Source organism: Melanostigma gelatinosum (assembly GCF_949748355.1).
Source record: "Melanostigma gelatinosum genome assembly, chromosome: 13".
Lineage (NCBI taxonomy): Eukaryota > Metazoa > Chordata > Actinopteri > Perciformes > Zoarcidae > Melanostigma > Melanostigma gelatinosum.
Genome location: NC_136646.1, coordinates 14,176,734 through 14,199,369, shown reverse-complemented (window position 1 = coordinate 14,199,369; position 22,636 = coordinate 14,176,734). Strand labels below are relative to the sequence as shown.

The 22,636-nt window shown below is 44.5% G+C and overlaps 2 protein-coding genes and 1 long non-coding RNA gene across 4 annotated transcripts; 1 reads left to right on the top strand and 2 right to left on the bottom strand.

Moving 5' to 3' along the window:
- Positions 1-36: 36 nt before the first annotated feature.
- On the bottom strand, positions 37-2,491 carry rnf113a (ring finger protein 113A). Its single transcript, XM_079281100.1, has 10 exons — positions 2,382-2,491; positions 1,827-1,906; positions 1,642-1,740; positions 1,342-1,449; positions 1,063-1,172; positions 850-956; positions 649-738; positions 483-576; positions 302-408; positions 37-194 (listed from the first exon to the last, which is right to left on the bottom strand). The coding sequence occupies exons 1-10, from the start codon at positions 2,485-2,487 to the stop codon at positions 124-126; spliced, it is 972 nt and encodes a 323-aa protein (XP_079137226.1). The 5' UTR covers positions 2,488-2,491; the 3' UTR covers positions 37-123.
- Positions 2,492-3,604: 1,113 nt separating this feature from the next.
- On the top strand, positions 3,605-21,966 carry rundc3aa (RUN domain containing 3Aa). 2 transcript variants are annotated; one of them, XM_079281094.1, is made up of 12 exons: positions 3,605-3,629; positions 8,956-9,182; positions 17,551-17,666; positions 17,941-18,074; positions 18,179-18,264; positions 18,358-18,447; positions 18,896-18,976; positions 19,063-19,228; positions 19,337-19,494; positions 20,283-20,396; positions 20,575-20,681; positions 21,073-21,966. In XM_079281094.1, the coding sequence occupies exons 2-12, from the start codon at positions 9,076-9,078 to the stop codon at positions 21,213-21,215; spliced, it is 1,302 nt and encodes a 433-aa protein (XP_079137220.1). In that variant the 5' UTR covers positions 3,605-3,629; positions 8,956-9,075; the 3' UTR covers positions 21,216-21,966. The 2 variants fall into 2 exon arrangements, with proteins under 2 accessions (XP_079137220.1, XP_079137219.1); XM_079281093.1 differs by having other exon boundaries at positions 17,551-17,678.
- On the bottom strand, positions 5,365-8,057 carry LOC306786356. Its single transcript, XR_013772482.1, has 2 exons — positions 7,945-8,057; positions 5,365-7,109 (listed from the first exon to the last, which is right to left on the bottom strand). It is a non-coding gene; the product is annotated as an uncharacterized lncRNA (long non-coding RNA).
- Positions 21,967-22,636: the final 670 nt, after the last annotated feature.

Here is a 22,636-nt window from a genome sequence, read left to right as displayed (position 1 = left end):
AACTTGATGGTACCACACGCAGCGAGGCAGTTAACTGTCTTCAAAAAAAACAAACAAGTTACTTTATTCCAAATTGACATAGACAAACGCATAAGGGGAGGGTTGAAGAAGGTTCAGCTGCTGCTAGTCTTCATCCTCATCTGACGGCGGCTGGTCTGCTGCGGCGTTACGTTTCTCGATCTTGACCATCAAGTCTGGAATAACGGGAAAATAATAGATTGAAGGGAATCGTCAAGATTCAGCCACCAATATGAATTTCGTAGAAGTGTATTCCCCCGTTTCAAAAAGGTGATGGACTTACCCTTAGCGGGGTTAAAGACACCGTTGGTTTGAGTGTTGCACACATAGCAACGCTGGGACTTGCGGTAATGCTGAAGAGCACAGGTCTCGCAGAAGTAGTGCTTACACCTGGGAGATAGTAAACTGGTTAACACGTTGCAGCTGGTAGTAAACGGTGAAGAGGCGGAGGACGAGAGGCTCACTTTGTGATGATGGGATTCTTAAAGGACTCCCTGCAGATGAAGCACTTAAAGGGCAAATCCTCATCGTCGCTGCTCACCTCGTAGTTCTCCTCGTCTAGATGACGGCACAGTATTGTTCAGGAGATGCAGACACAAAAAAAGACATGAATTCTGAACCTGAACTCACCATTGGCTCCGTATCGGCCCTCTTCCAGTTCCCGCTCAATCTGCCAGCCATGTTTGTAGTCCGATCTGTCGTGGAGGAACTTGCAGCTGTCTGAAAGCAGGAGAGAGCAGCGCTAAAGTTAATGCTCAAGATGGCAACTTATTCAGTTTTAGCTGTTCAACCGATGACTGATATTTCAAATTGTACGAATATCGTACGCACCTCCAAAACCACAGAAACCGGTCTCCTTGTAGTCTTTGCAGATGTCCGGCTGGTAGTCCCACCTGACTGTGGCTCTCAGGTGTTCAGGGGCTCGGATTGGTCCTTTTCTGTTAAAATGAATGACACGTATCAACACTAATGGATTACATAATAACATTCATAGGTGACGAGTGTCTTATGGAAGCATGTGCTAAATATTGTCTTGGTACTCACCTGACCATGCCAGAGGAGGCGTTGCCCATGGTGGTATCTTTGGGCTTGATGAATTTTTGGTAGTTGTTGATGCCACGGTAGATTTTATCATCTTCTTTACCCTCCAGTTCCTGTTGAATGGAAAGAAAAAGATAATTCAGTCAGTAGGAAACACCAAAATCATTTACAATACTGAGTATTTAGCTAAAAAAAAAATATGTATGAGGAACCACACTTCATAAATGTGGATTAAATTGTAACTTTTGGCAAAAATGTGCCATGAAGAATAATGTCCGATACCTCGAGGATTTTCTGACTCCTCTCAAAGATCGCCTGAGCGTCATTGTCTCTCTCCGTGTCCAGCTCGTATGTCGCAGTGGCACCCATGTCATCGGGTCCCTCCGGTTTCTTTTTTGGGGCAAGATTGAGAGAATAGCAAAGAGTGAGAAAGAGCAACGTACCACACTGTGACTGCACAAAAAGCTACTCAAGGATACATTTGTTTCTCCTTCCCTTTACCCTGAGATGGGGATTCAAACCATCGCACTCACTGGTTCCCGCCGCTCTTATAAAATGTAAGAAAGAAAAGTCTCCACTCACTGCTGACCGCGTGGACTTGTAGGCAACAGTGACCTTCTTCTCCTCTTTGTCTCCTTCACCTTCACTGGAAGATGTTTCATCTTTCTCCACCTTCTTTGTCTGAACAGAAACAAGACCAGGGTCAGCTTCACCGCACTAGTAAACTCTGAATGGATTTTAAAATAGTGTTGGCATTAGCAGGGTACCCTTTGAATCATGGGGTTGACTCGAGTGTCCTTCTTTCCTTTTCTGACCACAGAGCTCTGATCCTCATCGCTGTTGCCATCTGAAAAAAACAAAAAACATTTTTAGCATCTTGTCTTTAAGTCAGAATGCTGTTCTCCATAAATAACTCAATAGCTTAGAAAAGGTTTGAATTCAGGACTTGTAGTTGAGTATTTTTACAGTGTGGTATTAATATTATTTAAAGTATCTGAATAGGCTACTTTTTCCACTCCTGCCAAATAATGTATTAAGTGGTGTTAAGGGCTGCAATAACATGTCATAACACACTGAATTCCGAGGGACCTGGAACGCAGCACAAATGAGGAAACTGGTATTTGTCTGCGACGAAAAAAAACCTAAAACCTCATTCGTTGACTCGTGTGGCTCTAATCGTGGAAATAGCATTTTTGTTGTTTCAGGAGCACAAACACTTGCCAGTTCAGCTGATTTGTGACAAAGGCGCAGCGTTACTCGCAGCACAGAGGATTGTCACCATGAAAAACACAAGAAACATCAGCTAAAGGATACATCAGTACCTTTGTCGCTGTCGCTTGCTTTTCTCTTACGTCCGGAGAATTTCTTTGTAGATTTTTTGAAAAGAAAAGTGCAAGGACCCGCTTTCGGCTCCTCAGACTCCGCCATCTTCCCCTCACTGCAACACAAATAACCGTCACCACAGCGCCCCCTGGCGTCTCGGAGTCTATGCTGGCGTCCTCCTGCTGGACAAGATGAGAATCTCCATTGTCCATAATTAATTGACTCTAAACCCAAAACATGGTCTTAATATTGATACCAAATTCAATGTACACATGGATTATGATGCCTTTACATTGTGTATTAATTGTTGCAATTGTTGTACACCTGTCTACCACAAATATGTATTGTTCTTTATATTTTATATATTATCCCTATATCTTAACACATGCACTATTTGATGTCTTCTTTTTCTTTTGATAATTATTCAATGATTATTGTTGGAGGGAACATGAGAACCAAGTGGGAGACATAACCAACAGCTCCTTTTCTGTATTTGTTGTGCAAATGACAACAAATAACTTGAAACTTCCCTGCTTACAGATGACAATAGTATAATATAGTATGTTGTCGTTAAAGCTGTTTTTTGCTGCATTGTGTTTCCTCTGACACACCATATGTGTTGAAACTGGTGCTGGGCTTCTGCCATGTGTCGACTATGTTTTTGATTGTTCAATTGTGTGCCCACTGTGTTAACCAATTTCTCTTTGTGATACGAAAGTTCATCAATACATTTGGTATTCATGTTTTGAAGCTATACATCTTGAAAGCTATTGAGTGCGAGTATAGGCTACGTGAGTACGTGAAGGCATCATTTCTCTCAGCTGTGCCAAGTGCATGACGTATGCTGAATAAAACCGGAAATAAAGGTGGAAGTAAAAGTATTATCATTTGGCAATCAGTACAATCCAACGCAAATAGGTGAGAGGATTTTATTTTGAAAGTCGTAACCGGAACTTGTGCATTCAATCATCTCTAGTTTGATGGTGTTGCCGCTGTCCTGTCCTCCTCCTCCTCCTCCAGCAGCAGCAGCATCCGCGGCTCCCCGCAGACGACAGCGGGTGTTTGTAGGACACAGGGCCCGCGGAGGGAGGGGACCTGGCCTGGGCACGGATCCCAAAGAGGCCCCGTGGCCGCCGCTGGATGGAGTCGGGCTGCATTCACACAGCAATGGCTATGGGTCTGACATCGAAAAAGGCGTCTGCTCGGAGCGTCGGTGTGGAGCGAAAAAACCTCATCACGGTTTGCAGGTACACATCACGACACCATCGACCCACCGCGTTATCTGCAAGTAGCCCACCAGTCCCTGCATGCTGCTCAGTTCATATTTCAACAATGTTACCTTAATGGAGGATGTTTATTTCATCCTGGGGTGAAACAGCCGGCGCACACGATATAAGGAAAATAAAGCAGAACAATTGACTGACATCTTTCTATAAATGCGATGGATGAAGAGGAGGCAGGTGCATTTTCACCTTCACATACCCCTGCCATCACACACGCTTCTGCAGACCTGCAACATACCCTGAGTCTTCAATGTGTTTCTTTGCATTTCCTGGCTGCACTTTGCCTTGACATTCCTTTAAAGATCATGTATTTGGTGTGACATTTATGCAGGGTCTCTCAGAGGAAAGTTTATTTTGTATTTAACAGGTTGAGACACATGCTTGATTCCTGTCTGTGCTGATAGATGCAGCTTCAAATCGGGGGGGGGGGGGGGGGGATGAGACTAGCGGGATGATATTGTTTGTAATAAAGCTGGAGAGAAAATCCAACAGCGGGGTTTCCTCCTCCATCACGGTGAGGTTGAGTGACTGAATGAGACAAGGTTATTGGGAGCAGTGCAAGGACTCCTCCCTCCTTCAGTCTCCCCCACAGACTACCATGTGCAGTCTCGTGCATCACTCTCTTAGGGCTGTAAACTGATGTGCATCAGTGAACTCACATTAGCTCCAGGATTTAGTGTTCAAATGTTACTCGGAGAGTAGTGACGCTTCTCTCACAGCTGTGTCATTTTTACTCCCCAAAATTGACATTTAAAGTAGTCTGTTGTGTATCTCAGTGTGCTCTAAATAAGTATAGTTTCCACCCTTTTTTTGTTTTCTGACCCCCTAAAATAAAGGATTGTTTAATCTGATGTTCTGAGAAATTTGAAAATGATTAGTATTTTATGAATTGATATTAAATCAGTCATACAGTAAGGTTAGCATTGTAGGACTCACAATCACTCTTAAATTAATAATTGGCTATTCTAGGATAGGATACTTAGTAGCTGTTTTGTTTTGAGGATGACCCTTTAGTATCTGCGGGATAACTATAGTTATTGAACTGCAAATAAACTGCAGTCATGAATGCTCCAGAAAACACATATTCAGTGTTGTACATATGTATTAAATTGAATTCATAGCACTACAATTCTCCAACTCTGGATTTAAATGTGTCTTTGACATCGGTACTGCAACTAACACTTATTTTCATTATGAATGAATCTGCTGATTCTTTTCTCCATTCATTGATGCACTGTTTAGTCTTCAAAATGTTTGAAAAATACTGAAACATATTCATCTTCATAGAGCCTGAGGTGACATCTGCAAATAGCTTGTTTTATCCAACCAACTGTCCAAAAGCTGATAGAGCTGTTTTATAGGGACTTCGTCTGCTCTCTAGCATTTTATATTCTGTGATTTCACCAGAGGCTTGTTGGAAAGTTACAGCTATACTTTAATACTTTTTATGCTGCTCTCGTAAAAGTTATAATAACATTGCTACGTGTCTTGAATTTCAAATCGACAATAGTCATGACTGCTACTGCAGACAGGGACGTAGTTATTTGTAGATTGTGCAGGCATTCTGCACCCACATCTTGCTCTTACCTCATTTTTTGTTTTACTTTCTAAGAATTCAAAACTGTCTTTGGCCTTATTTACAGTGAAAGTGTTGTAAAACTAAATAAATCCCCTTAAAAACATAAAAAAAGACAAAGTCTGGACTTTCAAATGGACACACAATCAAGCATTTTTATTCCAGTACCTTTCTGTTCAAAGTCCTGTCTGCATTTTTAGTGTCACGTACAGGTGAAGCAAAACAACACAACATCACACAGAGCATGCCTGCAAAAAAAGAAAAGAAAAGTTCTCACGATGGACTCACAACACAGAGAAAGATTAGCGAGGGAACAAAAGCACTGTCGTTTTCAGGTCGGCCTGTGCGAAGACCAATTTAATCATTTAAGCATTTTAATGACAAACACACAAGACGAGACAGAACTATAAATCTCACACAGCTTTCCGCCAGTAGTGCTAACTACACCGTTTCTTTCCATTCCTCTAATTAGCAACATGACATTGATTCGGTTCAGTTGGAGGGAAACTCCTTCCAGGCGTGTCAGGTCTGCATCTCTCTGCATCTTTTTCAAAATGTTTTTCTTCTTGACGCCATTCTGGTGAGAGTTGATTCAAGTAGTCAAAGGTTGTTGTGTGTGTTCGTACGGTCTCATTGGAGAGAGAGAGAGAGAGAGAGAACCTGAATCAGCAGTGGGCCCCTGGCTGTGTATTGAAGCAGACTGGGCGTGATGTTGGTGCAGGATACGGGATCCAGGCTCAGTCGTGCTGCTGAGACACAGCTACAGCTTGAACCGCTGCCTGGCTACAGAAACTAAGCTGACGTTAGTGCAACATTAGTACACCAGGCCAAGCCTTTATTTTCCCCAAATACAGATATGTATAAAGTTTGACCTATATTCCTTCACTGTCACAACATACACGTTTAAAATGCAATCAGCACACACAGAGATTAAGGTTTTCAACTCCCAACAAGTCGTTTGATGAAGTTGTGTCTTTTTGTGGGACTGTAGAAACAAAAGGGGGCTGTTTCTATTCAGGTTGTTGCCATATGTTACCGGATAACAAAGACTAAACTAGCATCACAGTCCTTATTTTAAAAAGTGTATTCACATGATCTGGCATAATGTGGGTCACAAGTACCCGGCACAGAGGTCTGCTCAATGTTTCAGTGCCTTGTTTACTGTGTCATGCTGACCTGAAGGAGCCCGTTTGAATTAGAAACACATATGTACAGCAACAGACATTTGTGTACAATTAAGGAAAACCTGATCAAACATTTGCACCACCACACTTTCTGCAAGAGGCCCGCGTCAGGCACTTGAAGGCGTTACAGTAAAGAAATAATAATGGCAGAGAAAAAAAAGAATGAAAAATAATCTGCTGCGGTCAGGTGAAAAAGTTGCATCTTGGAAATGTCTTCTGAAGAAGAATACTTTGTTCAATTTGCTCTTCCTGCAGTGGCTCGTATCAGCCTGCAGTCTGAGGGGGAATGCATGAAAACAAACCATGATTTTAACTGCAATGTTTTTAACCCGGCCGACAACATCAGAAAACCCAAAGTTGCTTTGTCTTAATGGCGCTGAAGACACTCCGTGATGTGTATCGTGTCCACGGTGACAGCAGTGTCATCGTGCTGTTGCCACTGGCAACGGGTTTTTTATTTATTTTAACAGGGCAGGTCTGAGGCTTCGTGCAGTCGGTGGGAATTTTCACGCAACTCCGGTTTGTTTATCTGAGCCCAAATATTGTCAACGGTCACAATGGCAATTTGTTTACAGGCAACATTGTGGTGTTTAACATTGACTGTTTTCTTGCTTTAGTCTGGCTAAGAGCTCTCGTGCCGTCATCCGCCACTGGTGGAACGGTGTGGCCGTGGTCGCGGTGAACCTAAGGAAACACAGATAGGATGAGTGAGACTGGTCTGATGTCAGGCGCTATCCCTTCAGATGTCTCCTGTAAACAAAAGGGAACGGGGGGGGGGGGGGGGGGGGTGAAAGCAGGGAGGCTGGCGATGTGGTGCAGCTCTGCCTGAGGCTTGAGCTCTTCCGGGGCGTGGCTCGAGAGCAGAGCATAACATGTCCTGTGCAGTAGTAAACGCAACCACGTATTCATGCGTCTCATGGACATGCTTCTGCGAGTGGGTGGCTCTTTGTGCCTCCAAAACATTCTGAGCAACAGCAGAGGGTGCCACTTTCTACCGGTCTCGGTTCTATTTCTAAGAAATAATCGGAAATGTCAACAAATCTTTGCTTAAGATGGAATAACATTGTTTCTGTGTCGCCTTCTATTTTTCTGTCAAAGCTATTTTTGACCATCGAGCATGTGAAATGACAGCAGAGGTGTCTGTAGGTTTGACTCTCTTCTGCGGATCAGTCCACTCTCTCACCATGCTGTTATTCTTCATTTCACCCCCCCCCCCCCCCAAATAATGTATTAAGTGGTGTTAAGGGCTGCAATAACATGTCATAACACACTGAATTCCGAGGGACCTGGAACGCAGCACAAATGAGGAAACTGGTATTTGTCTGCGACGAAAAAAAACCTAAAACCTCATTTGTTGACTCGTGTGGCTCTAATCGTGGAAATAGCATCTTTGTTGTTTCAGGAACACAAACACTTGCCCGTTCAGCTGGTTTGTGACAAAGGCGCAGCGTTACTCGCAGCACAGAGGATTGTCACCATGAAAAACACAAGAAACATCAGCTAAAGGATACATCAGTACCTTTGTCGCTGTCGCTTGCTTTTCTCTTACGTCCGGAGAATTTCTTTGTAGATTTTTTGAAAAGAAAAGTGCAAGGACCCGCTTTCGGCTCCTCAGACTCCGCCATCTTCCCCTCACTGCAACGCAAATAACCGTCACCACAGCGCCCCCTGGCGTCTCGGAGTCTATGCTGGCGTCCTCCTGCTGGACAAGATGAGAATCTCCATTGTCCATAATTAATTGACTCTAAACCCAAAACATGGTCTTAATATTGATACCAAATTCAATGTACACATGGATTATGATGCCTTTACATTGTGTATTAATTGTTGCAATTATTGTACACCTGTCTACCACAAATATGTATTATTCTTTATATCTTATCCCTATATCTTAACACATGCACTATTTGATGTCTTCTTTTTCTTTTGATAATTATTCAATGATTATTGTTGGAGGGAACATGAGAACCAAGTGGGAGACATAACCAACAGCTCCTTTTCTGTATTTGTTGTGCAAATGACAACAAATAACTTGAAACTTCCCTGCTTACAGATGGCAATAGTATAATATAGTATGTTGTCGTTAAAGCTGTTTTTTGCTGCATTGTGTTTCCTCTGACACACCATATGTGTTGAAACTGGTGCTGGGCTTCTGCCATGTGTCGACTATGTTTTTGATTGTTCAATTGTGTGCCCACTGTGTTACCCAATTTCTCTTTGTGATACGAAAGTTCATCAATTCATTTGGTATTCATGTTTTGAAGCTATATATCTTGAAAGCTATTGAGTGCGAGTATAGGCTACGTGAGTACGTGAAGGCATCATTTCTCTCAGCTGTGCCAAGTGCATGACGTATGCTGAATAAAACCGGAAATAAAGGTGGAAGTAAAAGTATTATCATTTGGCAATCAGCACAATCCAACGCAAATAGGTGAGAGGATTTTATTTTGAAAGTCGTAACCGGAACTTGTGCATTCAATCATCTCTAGTTTGATGGTGTTGCCGCTGTCCTGTCCTCCTCCTCCTCCAGCAGCAGCAGCATCCGCGGCTCCCCGCAGACGACAGCGGGTGTTTGTAGGACACAGGGCCCGCGGAGGGAGGGGACCTGGCCTGGGCACGGATCCCAAAGAGGCCCCGTGGCCGCCGCTGGATGGAGTCGGGCTGCATTCACACAGCAATGGCTATGGGTCTGACATCGAAAAAGGCGTCTGCTCGGAGCGTCGGTGTGGAGCGAAAAAACCTCATCACGGTTTGCAGGTACACATCACGACACCATCGACCCACCGCGTTATCTGCAAGTAGCCCACCAGTCCCTGCATGCTGCTCAGTTCATATTTCAACAATGTTACCTTAATGGAGGATGTTTATTTCATCCTGGGGTGAAACAGCCGGCGCACACGATATAAGGAAAATAAAGCAGAACAATTGACTGACATCTTTCTAGAAATGCGATGGATGAAGAGGAGGCAGGTGCATTTTCACCTTCACATACCCCTGCCATCACACACGCTTCTGCAGACCTGCAACATACCCTGAGTCTTCAATGTGTTTCTTTGCATTTCCTGGCTGCACTTTGCCTTGACATTCCTTTAAAGATCATGTATTTGGTGTGACATTTATGCAGGGTCTCTCAGAGGAAAGTTTATTTTGTATTTCACAGGTTGAGACACCTGCTTGATTCCTGTCTGTGCTGATAGATGCAGCTTCAAAGCGGGGGAAAAAATGAGACTAGCGGGATGATATTGTTTGTAATAAAGCTGGAGAGAAAATCCAACAGCGGGGTTTCCTCCTCCATCACGGTGAGGTTGAGTGACTGAATGGGACAAGGTTATTGGGAGCAGTGCAAGGACTCCTCCCTCCTTCAGTCTCCCCCACAGACTACCATGTGCAGTCTCGTGCATCACTCTCTTAGGGCTGTAAACTGATGTGCATCAGTGAACTCACATTAGCTCCAGGATTTAGTGTTCAAATGGTACTCGGAGAGTAGTGACGCTTCTCTCACAGCTGTGTCATTTTTACTCCCCAAAATTGACATTTAAAGTAGTCTGTTGTGTATCTCAGTGTGCTCTAAATAAGTATAGTTTCCACCTTTTTTTTTGTTTTCTGACCCCCTAAAATAAAGGATTGTGTAATCTGATGTTCTGAGAAATTTGAAAATGATTAGTATTTTATGAATTGATATTAAATCAGTCATACAGTAAGGTTAGCATTGTAGGACTCACAATCACTCTTAAATTAATAATTGGCTATTCTAGGATAGGATACTTAGTAGCTGTTTTGTTTTGAGGATGACCCTTTAGTATCTGCGGGATAACTATAGTTATTGAACTGCAAATAAACTGCAGTCATGAATGCTCCAGAAAACACATATTCAGTGTTGTACATATGTATTAAATTGAATTCATAGCACTACAATTCTCCAACTCTGGATTTAAATGTGTCTTTGACATCGGTACTGCAACTAACACTTATTTTCATTATGAATGAATCTGCTGATTCTTTTCTCCATTCATTGATGCACTGTTTAGTCTTCAAAATGTTTGAAAAATACTGAAACATATTCATCTTCATAGAGCCTGAGGTGACATCTGCAAATAGCTTGTTTTATCCAACCAACTGTCCAAAAGCTGATAGAGCTGTTTTATAGGGACTTCGTCTGCTCTCTAGCATTTTATATTCTGTGATTTCACCAGAGGCTTGTTGGAAAGTTACAGCTATACTTTAATACTTTTTATGCTGCTCTCGTAAAAGTTATAATAACATTGCTACGTGTCTTGAATTTCAAATCGACAATAGTCATGACTGCTACTGCAGACAGGGACGTAGTTATTTGTAGATTGTGCAGGCATTCTGCACCCACATCTTGCTCTTACCTCATTTTTTGTTTTACTTTCTAAGAATTCAAAACTGTCTTTGGCCTTATTTACAGTGAAAGTGTTGTAAAACTAAATAAATCCCCTTAAAAACATAAAAAAAGACAAAGTCTGGACTTTCAAATGGACACACAATCAAGCATTTTTATTCCAGTACCTTTCTGTTCAAAGTCCTGTCTGCATTTTTAGTGTCACGTACAGGTGAAGCAAAACAACACAACATCACACAGAGCATGCCTGCAAAAAAAGAAAAGAAAAGTTCTCACGATGGACTCACAACACAGAGAAAGATTAGCGAGGGAACAAAAGCACTGTCGTTTTCAGGTCGGCCTGTGCGAAGACCAATTTAATCATTTAAGCATTTTAATGACAAACACACAAGACGAGACAGAACTATAAATCTCACACAGCTTTCCGCCAGTAGTGCTAACTACACCGTTTCTTTCCATTCCTCTAATTAGCAACATGACATTGATTCGGTTCAGTTGGAGGGAAACTCCTTCCAGGCGTGTCAGGTCTGCATCTCTCTGCATCTTTTTCAAAATGTTTTTCTTCTTGACGCCATTCTGGTGAGAGTTGATTCAAGTAGTCAAAGGTTGTTGTGTGTGTTCGTACGGTCTCATTGGAGAGAGAGAGAGAGAGAGAGAACCTGAATCAGCAGTGGGCCCCTGGCTGTGTATTGAAGCAGACTGGGCGTGATGTTGGTGCAGGATACGGGATCCAGGCTCAGTCGTGCTGCTGAGACACAGCTACAGCTTGAACCGCTGCCTGGCTACAGAAACTAAGCTGACGTTAGTGCAACATTAGTACACCAGGCCCAAGCCTTTATTTTCCCCAAATACAGATATGTATAAAGTTTGACCTATATTCCTTCACTGTCACAACATACACGTTTAAAATGCAATCAGCACACACAGAGATTAAGGTTTTCAACTCCCAACAAGTCGTTTGATGAAGTTGTGTCTTTTTGTGGGACTGTAGAAACAAAAGGGGGCTGTTTCTATTCAGGTTGTTGCCATATGTTACCGGATAACAAAGACTAAACTAGCATCACAGTCCTTATTTTAAAAAGTGTATTCACATGATCTGGCATAATGTGGGTCACAAGTACCCGGCACAGAGGTCTGCTCAATGTTTCAGTGCCTTGTTTACTGTGTCATGCTGACCTGAAGGAGCCCGTTTGAATTAGAAACACATATGTACAGCAACAGACATTTGTGTACAATTAAGGAAAACCTGATACAAACATTTGCACCACCACACTTTCTGCAAGAGGCCCGCGTCAGGCACTTGAAGGCGTTACAGTAAAGAAATAATAATGGCAGAGAAAAAAAAGAATGAAAAATAATCTGCTGCGGTCAGGTGAACAAGTTGCATCTTGGAAATGTCTTCTGAAGAAGAATACTTTGTTCAATTTGCTCTTCCTGCAGTGGCTCGTATCAGCCTGCAGTCTGAGGGGGAATGCATGAAAACAAACCATGATTTTAACTGCAATGTTTTTAACCCGGCCGACAACATCAGAAAACCCAAAGTTGCTTTGTCTTAATGGCGCTGAAGACACTCCGTGATGTGTATCGTGTCCACGGTGACAGCAGTGTCATCGTGCTGTTGCCACTGGCAACGGGTTTTTTATTTATTTAACAGGGCAGGTCTGAGGCTTCGTGCAGTCGGTGGGAATTTTCACGCAACTCCGGTTTGTTTATCTGAGCCCAAATATTGTCAACGGTCACAATGGCAATTTGTTTACAGGCAACATTGTGGTGTTTAACATTGACTGTTTTCTTGCTTTAGTCTGGCTAAGAGCTCTCGTGCCGTCATCCGCCACTGGTGGAACGGTGTGGCCGTGGTCGCGGTGAACCTAAGAAACACAGATAGGATGAGTGAGACTGGTCTGATGTCAGGCGCTATCCCTTCAGATGTCTCCTGTAAAACAAGGGAACGGGGGGGGGGGGGGGGTGATGAAGCAGGGAGGCTGGCGATGTGGTGCAGCTCTGCCTGAGGCTTGAGCTCTTCCGGGGCGTGGCTCGAGAGCAGAGCATAACATGTCCTGTGCAGTAGTAACGCAACCACGTATTCATGCGTCTCATGGACATGCTTCTGCGAGTGGGTGGCTCTTTGTGCCTCCAAAACATTCTGAGCAACAGCAGAGTGGTGCCACTTTCTACCGGTCTCGGTTCTATTTCTAAGAAATAATCGGAAATGTCAACAAATCTTTGCTTAAGATGGAATAACATTGTTTCTGTGTCGCCTTCTATTTTTCTGTCAAAGCTATTTTTGACCATCGAGCATGTGAAATGACAGCAGAGGTGTCTGTAGGTTTGACTCTCTTCTGCGGATCAGTCCACTCTCTCACCATGCTGTTATTCTTCATTTCACCCCCCCCCCCCCCCCCTCCCCCCCCCCCACCCCCCCACCCCCCCCCCCCCCCCACCCCCCCCCCCCCCCCCCCCCCCCCCCCCCCCCCCCCCCCCCCCCCCCCCCCCCCCCCCCCCCCCCCCCATCATGTTCAAACATCTGCTTTACACTCTCAGCGCTTCTCAGCCCTACACGTTCACTGTCCATCTTGCACACGAATCCCTCTACACCTCCTCTGACCATGGAACACTTTGCCTGTACGCTTATTCACACACGGGGGCCGGTGAGAGAGAGAGACACACCCTGCCGTTGTTGCATTTGCACATCTTTTGGTCTATTCGGAGTTGGACCTAATTGTCGTTTTTTTTTCTTATTGTTCATCAAAGGCACGGCGCTCTTTATCTTGGCTGTTTTGTGCTGATCCTTCGGCACAGGACAGGACGTCTCCCCCGACAGTCCAGGAGGATAAACAACAGCACTGGCTGGTGGTTACACAATGCTGCGGCCAGTGAGCAGTCTGCCTGTGTCATCTGATCCTGCCGGCTATGCCAAGACTAAAGAGAGGGACAGGAAGAGGCAGAGAGAGAGAGAGATAGGGGGGGGGAGAAGAAAGTGAAAGCTGAGGGGGTTAATATGAAACGTTGTGTGTTTAGATTCTGTGTCACTGCTGATACATGTAGTTTGGGTTATCCTAGGTGGTGCTGTGGATCAAACACCAGTTGTGTAAGTACAGTAGAAGGGTGAGAAAGGAGAACAAGAGGGCCCTTTGAAGAGAGCTGAGAGTGGGCTTGGCGGCGATCCAGCCTGAGTGAGAGGGGCACAAAAGAAGCTTGTCAGAAGGCCTTGCAGTTGTTTTTCAGTGTCAAATCGTACCAAGAGAATTTCGCTATTCCACTCCATCCATTTGCATTTGAGGCACGCCAGCAATTCCCCTTCAGATCAAAGGGACTTCAGTTCATTTAAAATAATCTGCTGTAATGTTTCTCTCGAGATAACGCTGCCAATTCTATCAGGTCAGAGAGGCCTTTTGCAACAGTCAACCGTCTGCTCTTCTGATTTTAAATGCTATTGCATCAACAAACAGGTTATTTAGCGGTTCTCATACTGCGGCCTGGGAACCTCTGGGGGCACTTGGTGGTTTTCCAAGGGCTTGGTACTCTGCATAATGAGGAATCGTCATCGGATGTCTTCGCAAATTTGACCAGATTTGATGTTTCTCTACGCACTCTTTATCTTGAGTTTCCGACAGGATAGAACAATTCTCCACAAAATCAGATCCAACAAAACTTTGTTGCGACAAAGTCACGTAAGAGGAGTTCCTGCGCTCTAGCAGATCCCTTTGAGAAGGTTACATGTGCTTACTGGCAAACAGAGCACACAAAATCCTCGAGCTCTATTATACTTCCAACTGACTGACCTACTTGGTTTTTGCAGAAACATTACGAGACAGAATTGTGATGCCACTGACCTGTTTCCTTGATAAATCCGGCATGACCAAAAACAAGTCAACGGTCCATCGGTAAATCTAATCCAGTTTGGGCTCGCAGTTGGAACCGACCCTGTGCATATGCTGTAGTGGTGTCCAAATGTTCTCTGTGATGGTGCTTCTTTCTTCTTCTTCTTTCTTGTGACATTTTGTGCCAATCCCCCTAGCCCTGGACGAGGTCCCTTCTCATCTAGAGCGTCTTGCGTTTGGGGAAGAGGGGCTTTCCGAAAAGAGGTGGTGGTGGTGCCTCTGCTGAAGGAGGCGCCCCCCAGGGCGATCTTGGTCTTTCCACTGGTGATGGTGGAGGAGCCCAAAGATGTTGTTTTCTTGCCCCTGGTGATGGAGGAGCCCCCCATGGCAATCTTGGACTTTCCCCTTTTTATGGTGGTGTTGCCCAAGGTTAAGGCCGTCTTCCCCTCGGTGAAACTGGTGTTGCCCATTGAGGAGAGACTCGTCTTCCTGACCCAGATTCGTCGGCTCACTCGACGCAAAGCATCGCTCACTCATGCAGCACGTCCTGCTCTGGCCCTCGGGGGTGATAGTTACATCTGCTACAATCCAGAGAAGACCAGAATGCTAAGCGTGGATAGCACGACCCCCGTGCCGCATAATGCCTTCGTTGAGATGATCGACGTGGGCTCTGGAAGGCCACATACCACCCATGTGTCCCTGTGAATGGACAGAGGCAGCCGTAGGTGGCCACAGCCTATCTGGGAGGGGGGGGGGGGGGGGACTGGGACAGTGGAGCGATTGTCCCATCTCCACGACGACACCGGACGGTTGAAGGACACATTGTTGCAAAGGGGGCAATCTGTGGTGACATCACTTTCTTCTGAGCCATTGTTCCCTGTAGCCTCTGATTGTAGGACATAGCCTCTGTGTACGACTGTATGTACCATATGTGAAATGAGTGGCGCAGTGTCAGTGTTGAGAAGAGGAAAGATGAATGTGTTTTAATGTCTTCCGCATGTAGTTTCGGCTTTGATTGCACCTCTCCTGTGTTTGTATCGTGCCTCCATTTGAAACATGGGTGTGTGGTTCCTGTAGTTGGTGTTTTCGACCAAATGTGTCCTTGCTGAACTGTTTGCAACAAATTACAGCAATTCAGTCTGTATTTCTACCTTTATGCGTTTAGATCCTATAGTATCTCTCAAAAAAACTGAATTTACAAAACAATCAAGCCAAGCAGTGTTTAGGCATGTTACTTTATAAGCATTGTTAATCAACCAGCGTTACAGGTTTCCTCGTTTAAAACTGTGTTTTCTGGTGGACATACGGCAGCAGAGTTATGGAAATTGCAGGCAATCAACCAATCTTATTGGAGTGCAGAAAAATACCACATTTGCACCAAAGATGTAGACACGGTGATGACTGTACATGCACAACATATACAGGAGAACAGTGCTGGTGTAAGACACACACTCTCTTGTGTCCCTCCACATACATCCCACACGGCTGTTTCACGCCTTCCCTCCCTGCCAAGTAGACAGTCATCTCATCGCCGTAACATTTGCATAACACGCTCAGCATGGCTTTGGAAGATCTCACTCATGATTGCAAACCCCGTTCGATGTGCAACTCACTTTTGGCCAACAGGTAACAGATGGATGCTCACGTTAACATGTACGCACATTGATCACAAAAAAATAGCTGCTCTTTTCTTTTTGTTGACTCTTTACTACTACTGACCTGCTAAAAATGACCAGATAGAAATATCCTTGGGTTTTTAAGTGTGTGCAGGAATCATGTGTGAAAATCCCAGTAGATGTTGCTGTGCGTTTCTGTGCCCCTGATGAGGGTGGTTTTGAACACAGACACAGACTTGGTCCCATGGGCGAAGGTCAGCGTGGTGAGCGAGCTTGTGGTCTCCCCTCGTGTAACAGAGGTTTTGCCGAACGCTATGTGGATGTTGCCCAAAGTTACAGTGGTTCTGCTCCAGGAGATCGAGAATTTACCCCAGGAGATGGCGTACTTAGTCCTCAGGATCGAAACCCTGCCTTTGGTGAAGGAGGTCTTGCTTGACAGGAATGTGGTTTTCCACTCATTGTTAGCGTCTTTTTTGGACTGCTTGGCTCCCTTGGGTGTCTTAGCCCCGGCTTCAGGGTTCCTGTCCATCTAGATGTTCCTGCGCTTGGACATCAAGGCTTTGCCAAACGATGTGGTTGTGGTTCCCCGGCTGAAGCTGGCCCGTCCCAGAGCCACGGTCGTCTTTTGCCTTTGGATGGTGGACTCTCCCATGGAGGTGGTGGTCACTCCCCTGAAGATGGAGGAGTTGCCCACGGCTACAGTCGTCTTTCCCCTGGCTATGGAGGTGCTTCCCACTGCCAGGGCAGTCTTGCCCTCGGTGATGCTAGTGTTGCCCATCGAAGCGGAGGCAGTCAGCACCGTGCCTGAATGCCGGCTCCTAACATGCAAGCTGCATTACTGCCCTGGTCAAAAGCCAAACTAAAGCTGCGGCAGCGGTTGCCCTAAATAGATCAGACCACCGTGTATAGATGAGGGAGGAGGCAATTGTTTGATCATTCTTTGATGCTGGCCGGTCCCTCAGAGAGACGAGACCCAAAGGGACCTGGAAGCACAGCATGCACAAAGGCTGAGAGGACAGGGGGTTAATTGTATTGTTTTCATGATAACACTGCCAAAGCACTGAAGGGGTACATTGTGCAGTACACAAGACAATTGGGGGGTGACCTCAGTATGATAAGATGGCATGGTTCCCAAAAAAGAAAAGGAAAAAAAGCTCCACTTGACTATTGTTACAGGGTTCAAATACAGTCGTGCATTTGTCTGCGTGGGTACAGTACGCGCCGGCATTTCAGCGGCTTGTGACGAATAGACATGCGAAGTTGAATGTTTTTCCCCCATCGCATTGTTTTTCTAATTCCTCCTTCTCTGTGTGCTTCTATTTCAGATTCTCTGTCAAGACCCTCCTAGAAAAGTACACAGCAGAGCCCATAGACGACTCGGCCGAGGAGTTTCTGAACTTTGCCGCCATTTTAGAGCACATCCTCAGCCACCGCTTCAAAGGTAACACTGCAGGTAACATATAGCACAGGACAGGATGGACAAGTCAGTTAAAATGACTCAGTTTGTAGCAGTAAAACTTCAATATTTCATCTAAAACTGGCATAGGCCTATGAATCTACTGCATAGATTACACTGCAAACATTAAGCATGGAAACCAAAAACAAAAGTGCATGATTATGCAGTTAGCTGCACTGTAATGGTCGTTGCATGCTCGCGGTGCGGGTCGTTGTTATAGCAGAAGTGCTTCATTGCTGTGTTTTAAATCTTGGACCAGGTTCAGGAAGCTGGTTCAGCTCAGATGGACAGCGAAGCTTCTGGGAATATATCCGGCTGGCGTGCAGCAGGGTGCAGAACAACTGCATCGCCAGCATTGAAAACATCGAAAACATCAGCACATCACGAGCAAAGGCAAGGGTGTTTGTATGCAGAATTGTGTGAGAGAGTGGGACATTGCAAGAGAGAGCAGCAAAGAAGGCCCTCTGTTCCTACTCACTTCTCGCGTTGTCCTACAGGGGCGCGCGTGGATTCGGGTGGCGCTGATGGAGAAACGTCTGTCTGAATATGTGTCCACTGCTCTGAGGGACACAAGAACTACCAGGTCAGACGAATGATTTTAAAAATCGATTGGTAGAGTCACAGTTGTGTCGGTAACGTATCTTGAAGAGATGATAACCACCTCTCCACCTGACAGGAGGTTCTATGATGATGGGGCCATTATGCTGAGAGAAGAGGCCCAGGTCCTGACTGGCATGCTGATTGGACTGAGTGCCATTGACTTCAGGTTAAGACACACGCTGCAGACTCTGATATACAGAGGTTTTACACATATAAGCACAAAAACCCAAATCAACACAGTTCGGTGGTATATATTTCTAAGCTATTTTAAGAACCTTTTCTGTCCCGTTCCGTTGTTTTCAGCCCCAGTATTTAGGAATTAAAAGTCCTGACGTGGGTTTGAGTAGAGCATTTTCTACTTTAGGAGTACAGATTATACAGAACTAATTAGAATCAGAATAATATTTAATGGCCGAGTAAGTGTGAACACATACAAGGAATTTGACTTTCGTATTTTGCTGCTCTCAATGCACATGCACAGAAATATACATATGACTAAAAACAGGGACGACAAGATAAACATATTTCAATTGATTGATATGGAGTAGATATGGAGTTGTCTTATATTTCGTAGTATATACAAAACAATAATATTTTTTGTTGTCGCCATGCAGTTTTTGCTTGAAGGGGGAGACTCTGGATGGGAAATCGTCCGCCGTGATTGACTTCACACCCTACCTGAAGTTCACTCAGAGGTGAGACTGATCCTGTCACTCCACGTTTAGCGTCACATTTGTGCGCACGTGTGCCGCTGCAACACTGTCGCCTCTCTGCCGCGTAGCTACGACTACCTGAGTGACGAGGAGGACCGTCGCAGCGTGGACAGCAGTAACAGCGAGGAGAGTGTCCCCGAGCACCCCTACATCCCTCTGGTGACCGACGAGGAGAGCTGGAGCAACAAGTGCCGCAAGATGGAGCAGAGGTTTAAGATCGTCTATGCCCAGAAGGTGACACGCAACAGCTGCTAGAACCAAAGTTAATGCTGTTTAAATTGCTGTTTTTCACTGTAAACTTCCCCGCACACAAATCCCCGTCTCCTTACTGTCATGTTGCAGGGTTATCTGGAGGAGCTGGTGCGCCTGCGAGAGTCGCAGCTGAAGAACGTGGAGACGGAGAATAAGCGTCTGAGGGCAACGGTGGAGGAGCAGACAGTCCAGAGCCAACAGGAGAAGAAGGAGCTGGAGGCCGTGGTGATCGAGCTGCAGGCACAACTGTGAGGAGCACACAAGAACTTTAAGATTACGGTCATCAAATTAAAAAAAGCTTCAACTGTAGGATTCATTCACGGGTTCAAGGATCATTTGTTGTCATTGTGCAACACAGAGACGCACAATGATATTCAGTTGTAACACATGACAAACAAAACAAAGACAGCACATTCCTGTCGTGCTTTTTTATTTATTTGTTTGCATCATAAGGAATGTAAACAGCAGCAACAAAAACCATTCTCTGGGCAGATAAGATGGCCGACATCTCCACATTAATAATTCAACATGAGGAAAATCTAAGCGTGGGCTCCAGTCCTCATCACCCAAGATCCTGTTGGGATTACGTTTATTTATTTATTTCTTCTTTCCAGCATTACAGTGTGTGGGAGTTCATCAGGGGTTAGAAGAAGAGTTCAAGTTGTTATTTTGATGGAACAGTTTACTGAGTGAAACATAAATGATTGCTCTCCTATTCTACTTCATGTAACGAGTCATTTTTCTTCAAAGAAGATAAAAAGAAACTGAGAATGTATTGCAGATGCAATTTTTGATTTATGTCAGTTGATAACACAATACTCATTGAGAGGCTACATATTTATTCTGTGTTGAATTGAAGACGATGTTTCAGGAAGTAGAGTGATACTAATGATTAAAAGTGGCTCATTGAAATTTACAAGAGATGGGTGATTTTTTTTTTTTTTCCGCCACTTTGGATGTTCAGGTTCATATTTGATTCCTAAAATGAAAAGTATCACTTCTGAATTGACGTATTTGTACTCTGTGCTTCGTGCAGCTCTGCCCTCATGCCCTGTGATTCCTCTCATCTGGCTAAAGATCTTTCCATCCCGCTGGTCAACCAGTGGTCCGTAATCACAAACAACCAGGGCGATGTCAAGCTTTTCCGCAGGTAAACCGAAATGAACAGTAGGTTTCTATTTTTTTTGAAATTTGTTTGTATTCATACATTTAAATAGATGAGCCCTATTGGTTAAGAACACACAGCACAAATAAGCAGATGCTTATAGATGCAATTATTGTACAGGACTTCAGATACTTGTGCCATAATGATGTTTTTGTGCTTCCAGGAGGAGCTTCCACAGTTTGGAGCAACTTTCTGTTGAAGTCAGTCTGAACTCTGACTCCCAGGAGGCCGATGGGAGACTGAACGGAGATGTTGCTTGGACTTCAGCAGGTACAAATGCTTTTCACTGCTACTACATTCATCCCAACATGTTCACCGCAACATTTAAACCTGCAGTGATTTGTAGTGTACTGTTATTTTGTGTTGTACTTTAGCCATTTTATGCAATATTCCTAAGTAGCTCAGTACATTTTGACTGAGCACCATTTTGACTTGAACGCAGTGGTAAAGTAACAACAGTTCTGCTTGAGTAGGAATATATTAGCTCTCGCTCCACTGCTGCATAAAAGCCTTTCAGAGGCAGCCACCCATGCACATGTACATACATGCTCATACAAAGGCAGGCTTGATGGCTGTTTATGGTGTTTCATGTGGGCAGCTTGAAGTATGCACGATCTGAGGCTCATTTTTATTCTGCTTTTTCTCTGTTTCGTCCCTGTAGGAAAAGACAATACTCCCTCCATGCTGGGTCTGTGTGGCTCTCTGGGCTCTCTACCAAGCTCCAAGTCCCTGGCCAGCCTCAGGTCCAGCGAGTGTTTGGTCAACATCAGCACTGATCCCAGCCCTGCGCTCACTCCCAGCTAGGGAGCTCCAGACCAACAACAGAGATTGAACCCCCTCCGCCTGTCCGCCTGGTGATGCTGCGTTGACCACAAACCCGAGGAAAAACCCTGCTTCTACAATCCACCAAGACCATCCACAGCTCCACGAGAACAGGGAAAGTCATGACACCATCTCTGGACTTTTGTACACATGAGAGTGAAGTCATCATGAAGCTGAAAGCATCCATCATTGTTTGGTTCTTTCCCTTCTCCTCGCCTTATCCGCTCAGCTCCTCTCAATCACTCTGCCACAACCACTTTGCACTGTCTGCGATTCCCTTCATCCAAGATCATGCAATCCCTCTGCAAACTCCCATCAGACCTTTCTCCAAAGCATCCATTTGATTTCCTGAAATAGTACTCCCATCTTGCTCCTTATTTGAATATCAGCATTCTTCCCCATGGCGTCGTCTGTGTGTTTGTGCGCCTGCTTTACTTTATTTAGTTCAAAAAGTGACCAAAACAGCACGAGCAGTTCTTTGGATGCAGCCACTTGCAAAGAGCGATGAGATGATCATTTTAAGAGATGCAGATAATCCATATGAAGGTAGAGGATGTGTTTTTACAGACTGTCTCCACAGTGTCATAGCACTGAGAAGTATGTTTCATGGATGTGACTGATCTGGGATAATTCCTGCTTGAGCAATCAAACACTGTTTAAATCTGTGCAGGTATTTATTGAATGGATCCAATCTTAAGCTACCGCATATGATCACTTATCTGATTTTATCCAATGCAGCAGTGTTGTTCTTTTTACATGTGTACTTTGATTTATTTCTGATTGGTTTGTGTTGCAATAAACGGCCTTTTTCCATCATGTGTGTCTGTTTGTGTCGATCACAACATTGTGTGGAGAGTCACAGGAAAACCAGCCCCCCCCCCCCCCAAAAGAAAGGTTTCAAAACAGCAAGTCAATGGAGATGTTGGATCAAGCAGCCGGTTGCTTGGGACACGTGCTCTGGCACCATCTTGTGGTTTAACGTCATCAAAAAGCCTGAGCAGCAGATGTCAGTTGTTGGCGTGTTTCTCTCACCGCACATCGCTGTGTTGAGGCGTTTGGGTTCTTCTTCTTGTTTTTTGTTTTCTACAGATCTCTCCCATCCTTTTTTTTTTACTTACTTTTTTGTTAATAAAGCACTTTATTTGTTATATGTAACCATGTATCTCCCGCTCCTGGTTGATCACGACCATTTGCAGCAATGGTAATAAATCTAAGATCACAAAATAGTTAAAAGTAGTTCAAACAGTACAAAAAATACCCCTGACTACATTAAATGTGGACATTTAGGTCGGGAAATTAGACAATAGACAATGATGTGGTATCAAACTCAATATTATTTTAATTTGTTTATTTTACTGAATGAACATCTTGCAATGTGTTATAACTTGCTTGAAATAGCTACA

What these genes read in the sequence shown, in the direction of transcription:
- rnf113a (XM_079281100.1), bottom strand. Translation starts at nt 2,487, where the DNA reads ATGGCGGAGTCTGAGGAGCCGAAAGCGGGTCCTTGCACTTTTCTTTTC. An exon ending in TCAACCCCATGATTCAAAGG is followed by an intron (nt 1,741 to 1,826) that starts GTACCCTGCTAA and finishes GTTTCTGTTCAG; the next exon opens with ACAAAGAAGGTGGAGAAAGA. An exon ending in TGTCTTTAACCCCGCTAAGG is followed by an intron (nt 195 to 301) that starts GTAAGTCCATCA and finishes CCGTTATTCCAG; the next exon opens with ACTTGATGGTCAAGATCGAG.
- rundc3aa (XM_079281093.1), top strand. Translation starts at nt 9,076, where the DNA reads ATGGAGTCGGGCTGCATTCACACAGCAATGGCTATGGGTCTGACATCG. An exon ending in AGGGACACAAGAACTACCAG is followed by an intron (nt 18,265 to 18,357) that starts GTCAGACGAATG and finishes TCCACCTGACAG; the next exon opens with GAGGTTCTATGATGATGGGG. An exon ending in TGTTGCTTGGACTTCAGCAG is followed by an intron (nt 20,682 to 21,072) that starts GTACAAATGCTT and finishes TCGTCCCTGTAG; the next exon opens with GAAAAGACAATACTCCCTCC.